This window comes from Danio rerio, chromosome 1, assembly GCF_049306965.1.
Source record: "Danio rerio strain Tuebingen ecotype United States chromosome 1, GRCz12tu, whole genome shotgun sequence".
Classification (NCBI taxonomy): Eukaryota; Metazoa; Chordata; class Actinopteri; order Cypriniformes; family Danionidae; genus Danio; species Danio rerio.
Genome location: NC_133176.1, coordinates 22,143,472 through 22,157,511, shown reverse-complemented (window position 1 = coordinate 22,157,511; position 14,040 = coordinate 22,143,472). Strand labels below are relative to the sequence as shown.

Sequence of the window (14,040 nt, the reverse complement as noted above, 5' to 3'; positions counted from 1 at the left end):
AGTTAACAAGAGCGTCTGTGCTTCGTGTCTCATGCCTACTAAGGGACAAGTCATTTATTAAATGAAGAAAATATTCACGCAGCTTCTCCTACCGCAGTAAATTCCGCTTTTACTGTTGATATTTGGCACCAGTTATTCAGGAAGTGATGATTTTGTTCGCTTTGACTCATTGAATGGAAACGCTGCTTTATACCCACATCTGATATTCCAGTTTTGTGCATAGTTAATTCACATTTTTGGATGGAAACATAGCTAATGCGCACTAGCAAAATAAAACTAAAATTAAAATTATAAAATTTTAATTTCATGTGGACTTAATTGTGAGGATCTGAAATAGTCCAATCAACAGAAACAAATAGTAGCATATAAATGCCTGAATCCAAATATTTTCTATACAAAAAAATATATATATATATACTGTATATCACGTCTTTGCTGAAGAGCTTGTCACAAAAACAACACAAAAAAGTACCAAACATGCCCACCGCAACGTGACATACCAACGCAATCTAACAGCAATTCGTAAATTTTTGTTGTAGTAGCTAATTTGTATGAATTTGTACAATACAATTCGTACAGTTTTGTACGATTTGCACATCACCCAATGACGGTTGGGGTTAGGTGTGGGGTTGGGTTGGGTGCCACGCCTCATAATTAAAATCGTAAATTTTCATATGACTGAGCTGAATTTGAACGAATTAGCCACTAAACTGACAAAACGTAAAATATGTAAGTTTCCTCGTGAGATCAGGCTGGACACACTGTAGGACTGTGTTTTTCTCCGCCCATCGAATAGAATGACCGGCGCCATGTTTCTATAATAACATGTATACACGTCCACGGAACATTTTTTGCACATAAACTGGGATTAAAATATGTTTCAACTCTGTGACTTTTATAAGTTTGCAACATTTTTAAAACAGAGCATGTTTGTAATAAAGACAGTAAAATTGCAACGTAATTATTAACCATTATAATCACCAAAGCCGCATGGTGTCAGTAAATGCTAATGTGCGTGTACTGCAAACGGCATTTGTGTGTGACTCATCATTTCAGAGAGGCTTGAATAAACTCCAACACAAGAAATAAATTTACTCTGTATTTTTGACTTACGAGGTGTATTTCAGCTTCATCTGTGTCTGTCTCTATCACTGACTGCTGTTTATCTAACACAACGGAAAAGAAGCAAACATGGGAACGGTGTGTGGGAAGAAGCAGCATATTTGCATTTGAATCCACAGCTAGGCTTTAAAGACAGCTACACTGTGTTCAGCCACCAAAAAGAGCATATCCTAGACGCTATAATAAATTATCTGATGGGTATTTTGAGCTGAAACTTCACAGACACATTCTGAAGACACCAAAGGCTTGTAAAAGGAGTAAACTATGTGCCCTTTAAGTATTTGACACACCAGTCGACATTAAAACATCTAATTACAACAGGTAATTATAAAAGCAGACCTTAATGTAAAATAACCTAAAATCAGTTCCTATTATTATCTAACTATTGCCCCCAAATGGCAGTCATGTATGAAATGTGTATGAAAATGATCAGCATTTTACACAAGAGCCACACCATTTTTAAAGTCGATCAAATAAAATCCCTTTTCTTGCCCATTCTGATGCCTAATTTTTAGATTAACTCATTAAAATATACAGAAACATCTATAGAAACATCACTATATAGTGTAATGTTCTATATCTTTCCTTTACCCCAGAGTTAACACACATAATCTTAGATTGAATGTAACAAAGTCATACACTCGTCTAGAAAAAGTACTCTCATTTTACCTCCCCTGGCAGTATTAGCCTGAAGCTGATAGAGTGTTAAAATGTCACTATAGCACAGCTGACAGTGAAGTCAAGTGTGTGTGCATGTGTGTGCGAGTCTTTGAAAGACTGAGGATGTTTGACACTGAAGGATCACTGGTGGCCATTTTCAGCCTGTCAATCTTACAAAGCCACACACATACACACACACACATACACACACTTCACCAAACAAAAGCTTGACAGGCTGTGTGTTCCCAGTACATGTGCTGTGTCTCGAAGCTCAAATTGTGATTGGAGGTCTGTGATTTTAGGGCTCAGAGTGTTCCAGTAATTGCTTTGCTGTAAGGGTCAGATGATTACGGGGGGAAAATCATGTTGAGCCGCGTTTGCTGAATAACTAATCTGCATAAATCACTTTCTCTTTACTGATGGCCTGAAGTGTCACACAGAGAGTCTAAGTAATCTTTGATGTGCCTTTAACTGCAAAGCCGAAAAGAAGCAAAAGAGAATGACCGAAAGAGAGAGTTTTCAGTAAGAATAGTGTGTGCATGTGTGCATGAACTGTAAAATAAAAAAGGAATTACGTTTATCCAAAATAGGTGGTTTTTTAAATTACAGATTAGGGAATGTGAAGTACTTTGACTTTTAGAAATAAATGCACACGGCAATAAATGATGCTTATTTATCAAGGTTTTGTAAGCTCCCAGCATGCATTGTGGAATGCATTGATTACTTTGTTATTGTTTGTTGGCTTTATTATGCTGCTACAGTATTTTCTTAAAATGATTTGGCATTCAAAAATACAAAGTATTCACAATATCATTGTCATGGACTTCAAAATCTTATGAATTGTTCTCTCTTTTATTTCTTTTTTAAATCCTAATTTCTGTTATTTTTTTGGCCTGTCTCATGGATGAAATGGGCTGTTGACATGATGTTGGATTTTCACATTACAAATATGATTATAATTAGTATTAGAATCACATTGTTATAATTGTAATAATTGTAATTGTAATAATTGATTTTTTGTTATTAAAACTGCTGCATTTTTACATATTTTTATATTTTTAAGCCAAATCTCAAAACTGTCCCATGGTGTGATTTTTTTTTTTTTTTTTTTTTAAAGCTTAGTTCAATAATTTAAAAAAAATTATAAATTAAAAAGAAAATCACAAAATTGTATAATAAATACATCAGGCCTAGTTTTACAAGTGGTTATTTTAGTAAATGAAAATCTTCTGAAGCGTAAAAATTTGATACATTTTGTCACTGAAAACCATGTCCTCTGATTTGACACTATATGCTAATTTTAAACTGGACAGTTCTATGGAAAACTTTAATTAGTTTAAGGACGACATTCAAACTTATGTGACTGAAGCCCCAAGTTTTTGTGTTAGAATGTTTTACATATTTAACTTTTTTTTTTCGGAACCACTTAAATTAAATTTTGTCACACACACACACACACACACACACACACACACACACACACACACACACACATATATATATTTAGAGCTAGTACTTCAATGATTCTTTAGCGTGACATCTAAAGTGATTTTGGTGATTTTGCTCACATTTTAATATTTTAAGGCTGAACAGCATGAAATGCCATCAGTCTAGAGACATTTCCCAGTATTTCTCTGTTGCAATCACGATATCACAATAATTAACCCTGAAAAAGCCAAAGCATAGCAATCACTACCAGATTACTGTTGTGTTTGCTAAACACATGCGGGCATTTCTTCTTTCTTTCTCTATACTGAACTAGTCTGCAGTAATAAAAACAGGAGACTAATTAAATTCAAACAGATGGCCAAAAAAGAAAAAAAGAGAGAGATTGATTTAGAAAGTCACTTACCAGTTTAATAATGATTTGATCAGCTGTTACTAGTTTTTATCCTCGTAGGACTTATTATGCGGTCTCTGTCACTATTTTGTGAATGGAAGACATCAACCGTCTTTGCTCTGCTCAATGACAGGCTAATGGCCGCCGACACGCTGTATCTCCGAAATTATAAATATTTAAAATAGGCACTATCCTTATAAATAAATTGCATAGTTGCAATCTAAACAACTACATTCTCACCTAAAAAAGCCTTAAAAGTACATTATGTTGTCCAACAGCTGCAATATTTGTCAAACAATAATGAGTCTATTGATCTGCTGTCACTCTTTGTGGGCGGAGTGATACAGAAAGGTGAGGAGGCTGTAGGAGTGCTGTTATTGCAGAATATCAGCCTATCAGAAACCAGACCAAACAGAACTGTTGTATAAATATAAAAATATAATCAACAATTATCATGCCATGAATATCTAATACTGTCACATCATAACTGTTTGGTACTATCACCAAAACTTTTGTGACAATCATTAAGATCTATGACATCTCTGCAAAAATATTGCATGCATACCTTTCAAAAACGCTGCTTTTAGAGATCATTACGGCATATAAAAATCTAAAAAATGTGCCAATTTTATGGTTTGTTAAACAAGATAAAACTTTACTGATGGAACATTTTGCATTCAGTGAATTTAGTACATCAAGTGCAATTCAAATAGCCTGATTGAAATTAGTATCATGGGAACAACTGTTACAAATCTCAGTAGAAAAATATCAATGCTTCATACTTTCTTCCTTTTTTTCTTTTCACAATGATCATTTGTTAAATTAAGTACCTCATGTGAGGCCTGGTGTTCTTGATTTTGTGCTGCTACTAAACTTGATGTCATTGGTGTTAATCGAAGTGTTAATTTTAATGGCATTCCCAGTAAAAAAAAAATACACTTGAATTTTTGGCTGAAATCAGAGTGTATGAATACAGCTGGAGAACGAGAGAGACAGATAGAATGATCAGGTAGTGAAACGGCTCTAATTTGTCATGCCCTGTGTGGGAGACCACGCCACCCATGTGACTGTCTTAACTACATCCCTTACATAAACAACATTACCACAAATAGACACACAGGAGGAAATGGAAGTCCTCTGGTCCAGATGATATCATTATACTGAGTGCTCACTCTCAATTAACATCAGGTTTATAAAGGACCTTGTTATGCAACTCGACACATCTTGATTGTTGTTGATTGGATGTTGATGTACTCTCAGACAAGCTATCGTGACTTCCATAAAGCTGCCACTTTAGGTTTGTCAGTTATTGAGTACAGGTTTGAAAATGTGTACTGTTGTGTATTGTTCGGTTTTTAACGACTTTGTTCTGTCATGTCGTCCCAGTGATTTAGTAGTAAATTATTACCTTGGTCTAACATAGTGCTTCTTATTTTTAATATTTTCTGTTTGTTTTTTTTTTAGCAATTCCAGCTTTATTCCAAAACTTAAAACATAAATTCACAGAGAAAGTATATGTTGACATTATATTGAAACTTCTGTTTATCTTTTCCAAAACTACTAACCACAGAGTTAAGAAATAAGAAAAATGTCAAGCTGTAAACATATTCTATATTTTAAATGAGGGAAACTTGTAAACGTTTGCTATAAATGTGACCAAAAAACTATGTGGGTTTGCAGTATACAACATACTTTGTATGTTGTATACAACATACTTTCAGATTAATTCTGTGAATTAATCTGCACAGCTTAAAAGAAATAATGCTAAACAAAAGAATATAAGTTGGCTTACTATAGAACAAAAATGATTGATTTTATTTTATTTTACATTTTTGGATTGTTATGGATGTCACACCTCTTCGTCATGGATATGAAAGACATGAAATTGGCAATTGTGTGACTTTGGTAAATTAAAAATGTAATTGTTTAAAAAAAATTGATTGTTTTTGAAGTTCTGTAAATTACAAGACTACACAAAAAACTTGGAAAGGGTTTTGCTATTTTGATGAAAATTACATTTATTTCTGGCAAGGTTGACATTTGTATAAAAATTGCTCTTTTATCCAATACAGGCTCATTTAGAAAGCGTACCGCTATATACATTTCTGGAGACCCACCAAATACGTCAAAGTATTACATCGAAGATTTAGTATTACGCTTTTTGAGATCTCAACCTTCTCTTGCAAGTGTCATTCGTAACGGCTATTCTTGCATAAATCCACCAGTGTCGACTGACTGACTGACTGAGTGACTGACCCACCCTCCCCTTTCCCTAAACCCAACCAATAGTGTTTTTAAAAGCACTGATTGACCCGCCCATCCACTTCTCTAAACCCAATCGACAGTTTTAAAAAACAATCCAAAAAAAGAAAAGCACTCACCTGATTTTTACCACTGTTTAAGATTCTACTACATGTTCTCCCTATTATTTACTTGTTTATATTATTTTTTAGCCTCTGTTTTTTTTTTACCCTGCTTTCTGGAACTGTTCTTCACCGTTCTCAAACTCTGTCGTCATGGTCAGCTCCTCTCTGTGTCTCAAGTCCACCGACACATAGCAAGCTAACTAGACAAACTAGTAACATTGGGAAAGCTATCCAAAAGGAGGAAAGCAGTCAGCTGGTAAGCGTGAAAAGGAACAGTGTCATACTGCCCCATAGCATTCGTTTTAAAGACGAAATGCAGCCATAAGTATTTTTGACTACATAATTTGTGATCTCCAGAAATGTATATAGGGCCACGTTTTCAGAACGAGCCTACATTGCTTTTATCTTAATCAACATTCAAAGTAACAACACAATTTTAACCCAATTTTGGTGCAATCCATTTGATTTACTGTATAGGTCATCAAAGCCTTCTTAAAACACATTAAGTACCTGGATGAAGACCATGAGTACCAACATAAACAAATACTATAGTAATTTATAGTAAATACTGCAATGTTTTTTAATCATACTATTAAAAAAAAAAACTTGAAGTAGTCTGTTACGGTAATACAACAACTATAGTAATATAAACAAATGACCCAACGACAGTTTCTACTGCTGTATATTATACTACAGTACAGTTTTCTGTAGTAAAAACTAAAGAGTACTACAGTATTTATAACAATTTATCAGTTTACGGTATAGTTAATACTACAGTATGCTATAGCATTTATTAACAAAATTTTGTAAAATACTATATATTAGCGCTGTGCAAATAATCAAAATTTAATCACAAGCGCGATTTGAAATGTTTCAATTAGCTGAACGCAAGAGGCTGCAATATAATATATATATATATATTATTTAATTCCCGCCCAGAGCAAATGTGTGACTGCCATCTGTGTGTGATAGTCCTATACTAGCCAATTGAGTGAGCACACTTTCATTCTGCCCATTCAGAATTTCACAACCAAACTAGGCCCACAATACAACAAACAGGAAAGTGCGGATGAGTGACAAGTGCCGGATGATAACGTCTGCATCTTCTGAAGCATTAAAAGACAAATTGATATCAAAGAAAAATAGGACATCGGTAATGAGGGAATATTTTAGTTTTAAAGTCATAGGCACTAAACAAAAACAGGTAATTTTAATTTGTGTTTACTGTTAACTCTAGAGAAAAGTCAGTGTTTCATTTTTGAATATTTAAAAACAAATTTGAATGTTTAAGTATCGTTTCAGTTCCTTTTTTTACAAACGCTCACTGCATTTTAGCAGTAAGAAGCTACAGATTATTGAGCTGCAGCTTGACTAAAAAATTAAATTGCAAATCAAATTGAAATATCTTTAAAAAAAAATCGCAATTAGATATTTTCCCCAAATCGCACAGCCCCACTATATAATACACTTACTTAAATACAGTTAAAACACTAGTATTTACAATAAACTACTATCGGATGTGTCATGAAGGTATCTTGATTAATGTGTCAGTGTATAAGGGATACCATATGGGATGCTTCATGATGCCCCATACAAAGACTAGTGTGTTATATATGAATTTCCTCAACAAAGGGTTTCATCAAATCTGTGATGTTGACCAATAGGAGCACAGAAGCTCTTCCATACACAGTAAAACAAAAGTGTGCCAATACTGTATATTCTGCAATGTTGAACAATGCATTGGTTGGGATTTTCTTTCTTATTTTTCTCACAGCAAGGCAGCCAGTATCCAAAACACCACTTTTATAGCAATTGTTTGCTATGATTATGCGCTACCTTCCAAATGTCAGCTGCTAGTTTTATTTCTTTATGACATCACACATTTTTCAAAGATAGCTAGCATCGTCTGGATTTAACATGCATCAGAATCACATAATCACGCACACGTCAAAACAAGCCACTTTGATAACCATTGTTTCGGACCATCTGCTAGTTTCACCTTCTTGATGACATCATCTACATTGTTAAAAACAGCAAGCAATGACATGGTTGGCAGGCAATGTGCAGTCTGACAACAACGCAGAATAATATTTGCTGCTTTGGTAGTTACTGCTCAATCATGCTCTTGTTTTTGGAAAGTTGGTTGCTACTTGTACTTTCTTGCTGACATAATGCACATCATTAAAACGTTCATGTTGATTGGTCAAGAAGAAGCATTGCATAGCAATGTTTTATTGTCCGCAAGATAACAATAATTCAGAAGTTAGAATTGCATAATCTGACACAAGCCAGTACCACAAGCCATTGTTTATGCTCTTATTTCAGAAAGCTAGTTGCTAGGTCTGCCTTCTTGATGACATCACGCATATTGTTAAAGATGACGACTGTTAAAAAGCAATGAATAGTTTGACGTATTTCTTGGCTAGAGTCAAAATTGCATAAACTGACATTATGCTTATTGTAACAGACAAAACCTTTAGCATTAAATCACCAATAAAGCAGAAATGAAATCCACTTTCATTATAGAAAACAAAATATATTTAACGATATGATACTTTTGATTTAACTTTAGACGATAGTACTGGAACTTGAAATTAATTGGCCAAAGGGATATATTTTCTCAAAAAACTTACAGAACACTTTGAATGGGCAGGGAATCACACACTCTTTTGCAGACAGAACTGCAGTCTGTGTATTGCTTGATGGCATACAATGCTTGATGGTTTGCCTTTGTTTGGAACTAGTTTTATTGACAATTAAGAAACATACAAACTTAACAGCAGATTGGTATTGGAAAAAGTTCCCATCACCTTCTTGTTTATCAATGATTGTATAAATTCAATATTACACTCACAACCATTGAGTTGTTCTATTTTCCCTAAGGAGTTTTAACTGGATAGCCCTAATTTTTTATTTAAAGTCAGAATTCCTGTTTTGCTGTTTTAATCAAGCAAAATCTTAACTATTAGGCTGTCTACCTCTTAAGGTAAGTGTACCCCGGTTGAAAATCACTGCACTAAAACATGCACGCACGCACGCACGCGCACAGGCATCAAGCATCGCAACATCCGCAGGTGAAAGAAATACTTGTTATTGTTCGTAAAACACCCTAATTTCTGCTCTGTCTATCTGACAAAACAAGTGCTCAGCTTAAAAGACACAAAGCTCATATGGTTTAGACCTCATCTTATAGCGTATTAACCCGTGGATGGTTAAAATAGCCGTACCAAAGCCCACTTAACAGCGCATAAGTGACGCACTGAGTCTAATTGATTGGTGACTCTCTTCCGTAAAATACTGAATTAATACAAAAGGAAATGCATTTAAGAAAGGCATACTTCACAATTTACACAGCCTAAATAATTCCCATGCTACTTTTTCCTCAAACAGTTAGCATCTTACCGTAAAAATACACGGCATGCACTCAAAACAAGACATACAGATCCAAATTAAGGGCTGTGTATCAAGACCGATCTTATCAGCATCGCTTCAAACGCGTCTATATGCACAGAAATGCCGTCTATTTAAACAACAGAAATATAGTTTTTTAAGGTGAGTAGCACTCACATCTCTGAATTTGTCCCATCTCCCGGTCAACCATTTGTCGTCCAAAAAATTGCCGTTGTCGTTGCGGGCAGAAGCTCCGGCGATCAGCAGCGCGCACACACCGACCAGCACAAGCATCTGCATCGAGATCGAGAGAGAAATCAACACAAACTGATAAACACACCGACAGAAGACACCGAAAACCCGCTGCGATATTCCCTTATGCGTCACCTTCAAGAAGAGAATGTGAGCGCTGTCATTGACTGAAGATCTCCGTGCAAAGGCTCCACTGATCCTCGGCAGTCTCTCTCTCTCTCTCTCTCTCTCTCTCTCTCTCTCTCTCTCTCTCTCTCTCTCTCTCGCTAAAGCGTATGCTCGTGAAGGCGGACGTGGGCGCGCGCTTATTGAATGCTTTCTTCCTGTATTGATATATTTGAAGGAGAATGATTACATGTTTCGTTATTTTTAAACAAATAAGTCAATTGCATTTTAAAGCATATTCAACAAACTCTATGTGTGAGTTTTTGTTCTTTTATTGTATAATTAATAACTCATCTCACTTTTGTCTATCTTTATTTTACTTCTTTTTTCTGTCTTACTTGTTTCCTTATCTTACATAAGGAAATTGCAATATATATATATATATATATATATATATATATATATATATATATATATATATATATATATATATATATATATATATATGTATATATCAATGGCAATGGACAAAAAAAAAACGTGACAATGATCACATAAGGGGTCAATAGTCACAGACAGTAATAAGTATTATTATGTTTTTGAGCTTTATACATCACCTTAAATAAACTTGAATGTTAGAATGGAAGTTTTCCATTTATGCATACCTTGTTAGGAATATTTGACCTGTATAAAAGTAGGCTATTTGAAAAATCTGGAATCTGATGGTTTAAAAATATGTATTTAAATGGTCTAAATGAAGGGCATAGCAATGCACAGTATTAATAAAATAGTGAGCTTTGATATACTGTATGTGGGAAATTGTATTATATGTGGACAGTTGGAAATTTGGAATGAATGTGTCATGTTTCTTTGTGTCAGATAGACTGGTTTGAGTATATCAAAAAAATGCTGATCTATCTACTTCCAGAGGTCAGAGCAGAATGAACAGTCTTGCATCGGGTCGATAGAAAGGCAACAGTGGAGGTCTGCAAACAAAAAGCATCTCTGAACATACAAGGCATCAAATCTTGAATCAGATGAGCTACAGCAGCAGAAGAGCAGACCAATCACAGTAGTGTCAATTATTAAAAGGATAGTTCACCCAAAAATTAAAAATCACTGTTGACTTACCATCAAGTGGTTCCAACCATTTATGACTTTTCTATTTTGTGTTGAACTCTAAGATCCACACAAACACTATGGAAGTCAAAAGTTACAGGTTTCCTCAAAAAATCTTCTTTCAAAGTCAAACAGGTTCAGAAAAGGAAAGGGTAGATAATTGACCGAATTTTCAGTTTTGGGTGAACTTTACATTCAATTTGTCCTTAATAGGTGCAATTTGGTGTAATCCACATTGACATTTCAGCACAAATCAAGGAAGAATGTATGTTTAACAACAAAGATAATAAAAAGAGCTGCACTTGTTGACTTGCATTACTATAAATATATCTGTAGACATAATGAAATTATTGTCTGTGGTAATCCTCATCATGCCACATGCTGTCATTACAGCTTTAAAAACTGTATAAAACATTCCATTGTGTGGCTTGAAGCACAATAGAGCTCAAAGTATCCTGCAAACAGCAGGGTTGGGTCACATGAGCTGATTAAAATAAATACAAATTTTAAACATCACATTAGATGAATTTCAATGTGGATTACACCAAATGATGACAAATTTGCATAAAATAAAGGAATAATTAACTCAAAACCTTTCAAACCTGTTTGACTTTCTTATACTGTTTGTTTCCACTGTTATTTTTATACCCTCGACTTAATGTTTCTCTCCATTGTTTTAATCCACTTCCACCAGAATGCGTATCCTGAGGTATTTTATCTTCATGTTATGCCCAGATGCACCCATGGCGTTGTTCTCCTGCACCTGTGCCCCTGCATGTGCCTTCTCAGAGTCTCTCTTAATACTTGCTAATACCACATTTTCACTCACTTGTTAAAGCTTTACTTGACGTTTTCTTCAGCTCTAATCTGTTTTAGCATACACTGGCATGGGATTTTTTTTCTAAAGAAGGAAGAGCAATTTGTCCTTAATAGAACATGTTTGTGATTAACTGCGCAAATGAATAGAAAGCACACTGAATTATCTGCTAGTGTTCTTTAAATTACAGTAAATGATAGGAGGGGGGGAGGGGGGGAGGTGACTCTCTTTTATTTTACATGTAGTGTATACCTGTTGTATCTCTTTTCCTTGTCATTGCTGCTTTTGGATTGTTAGTTAAAGAATAATTAATTATTTTCATTACTTCTTAATTTTTTCTCTCCAGTTTTCTGTATAGCTTATTTATCAATTCAAGTTTAAAAATAGTTTTAAATGGCCCCCTCACAGAATCACATCTTTATGAGGCACAAGTCTTATGATAAGCCTCATGATAAGCTTTGGGTCATGAGTCTGACTAAACACACAAACAGTACACCTACATTCATACTGTCAAAGACATTTTCCCTCTTGCTCTGCACAGTTTCACTATGGCCTGGTTCAAATATGCACTTAAAAATTGACTGTTCATACTACTTAATCAAAATGAGTTGAAACAACACAATTCTTTTGTAACAACTTAATTGTTTCATGTTCAATCCACTTAAATTTGTAAAAACAATTAAGTTACGACAACATGGAATAGTGTGGAACCTAGAATTTTTTTACAGTGTACGTATGGGACGTCATACTTGTCAAACCTTGGTTTTCCTGGGATTCTCCCATATTTTACAACAATATCCAGCTGTCATACCGTAAATGTATTTTCCCATATTTCCCCAGTATTTTCAATCATTCTATGAAGGGTGGCAATAAACATTAAAGGAGCGATCCTCTCAAATGCAAACCATGCCACCAAATATCCCTTATTTTTACATACTGATGTCAGTGGCGGATTTAGGCGTGGACAACATGGGCAATCGCCCAGGGCAGCATCTTGCTGGGGGGCGGCACGGGGAGACGGTGATGGGGAGAAAAAATACGAGCCCCAGTAAAAGCTTTGAGATACTATTCACTTTATGCAAGTTTATTGATTTAGAGTGTTAATCCTAGTCTAAAAACGTTAGGGGCCATTCACACTTAGCGTCTTTTGCATGCGCAAGCTTGTTAGTCTCTATGTGCAACCGAAACAACGCTGGTGCGTTGTTTACCACATGCGCTTCCCACATGCGCTGCTCTGCTCCCGGTGTGAATCCAGGCTGTTTACAGTCACGCCGATAAAATCCGCACGTCTATGAGCTGTGAAACCGGATCAACTGGTGTATCTTTTATGCAAAGGTGTCGGCACGCAATGAGTTTTGCAAGTCGACAAAACTAAAGTTTACATGATGATGATCTTATTTTGACTAAGCATGGCTATGAAGCAGAAAGAAGGGATAATGAGTCAGGGAGGTAAGAGTTTCTCTGCCATGAGTCGGGTCAAAGACAACAGATAATTCCATAAAACATATATATATATATATATATATATATATATATATATATATATATATATATATATATATATATATATATATTGTATTCTATAGAATTGTCATTAATATTCATGCAAAATATTTCTTAAGTGATCTTTGCATGTCACTCCAATTGTGTCTTTCTTTAAATTGTTTTCCAGTTACATTTAGGATTGATTTCTGTTATTTATTTAGAATAATAATTCTATATAAATAATAATATTGGGCGGTATTGGCCAGTACTGGGATGCGGTTTTAAGTGTATCCTTATTGGGTGGTTTGCCCAGGGTGTCATTTAAACTAGAACCACCACTGCCTAATGTTGACGGGTATATACGATATACAGTATGAAACGTGTTTTAATGTTAGCACCCATAGGTTACAGGATACTTACTGCTTGTGTGAGCAGTGTTGGGTCACTGAAAGCTTCATGCTGAGTGTGTTTGTGCTGCGTGCCACACTGAACTCAGCAGAAAAAAAAAAGCACTACCTGTACTGTAAATGTACAGTATGCAATGCATTAACAAATTGTCTTCTGCAATACACTATACAAAAATAAAGGTTCAAAACTGGGGGTTTCACTGTGAAGCCTTTCATTTAAATGTTAATTTTCTTAGTGAAATGATGTATTTAAAAAATTTAAGAATTGTTGTGGGTTGCAGCATAGTGGTTCAGTGGTAAGCACTGTCGCATCACAGCAAGAAGGTCGCTGATTTGAGACTTGGTTGGGCCAGTTGGCATTTCTGTGTGGAATATGCATATTCTCCTGTGTTGGGGTTTCCTCTGGGTGCTTTGTTTCCCCACAGTCCAAAGACATCCAGTGTAAGTAAATTGGATAAACAAAAATTGTATGAGTGT

The 14,040-nt window shown here is 35.1% G+C and overlaps 2 protein-coding genes across 5 annotated transcripts in view; one reads left to right on the top strand and one right to left on the bottom strand.

Annotated features, from left to right (window-relative positions):
• The window catches only part of spock3 (SPARC (osteonectin), cwcv and kazal like domains proteoglycan 3), a 71,164-nt gene extending 61,290 nt beyond the window's left edge, over nucleotides 1–9,874 (bottom strand). For 2 of the 4 annotated variants that reach the window (NM_001327987.1, NM_001327988.1), the window contains exons 1-2: nucleotides 9,766–9,874; nucleotides 9,556–9,672 (exon numbers count right to left, since the gene is read on the bottom strand). In NM_001327987.1, coding sequence (NP_001314916.1) covers nucleotides 9,556–9,672 — 117 coding nt within the window. In that variant the 5' untranslated portion in view covers nucleotides 9,766–9,874. Of the gene's footprint in view, nucleotides 1–9,555 lie in introns of all 4 variants that reach the window. The other 2 variants (XM_017355108.3, XM_073947027.1) reach the window with 1 other exon arrangement.
• Nucleotides 1–14,040, top strand: part of ugt8 (UDP glycosyltransferase 8) — a 168,553-nt gene that overhangs the window by 79,464 nt on the left and 75,049 nt on the right. The gene's annotated exons all lie outside the window — the stretch shown is intronic.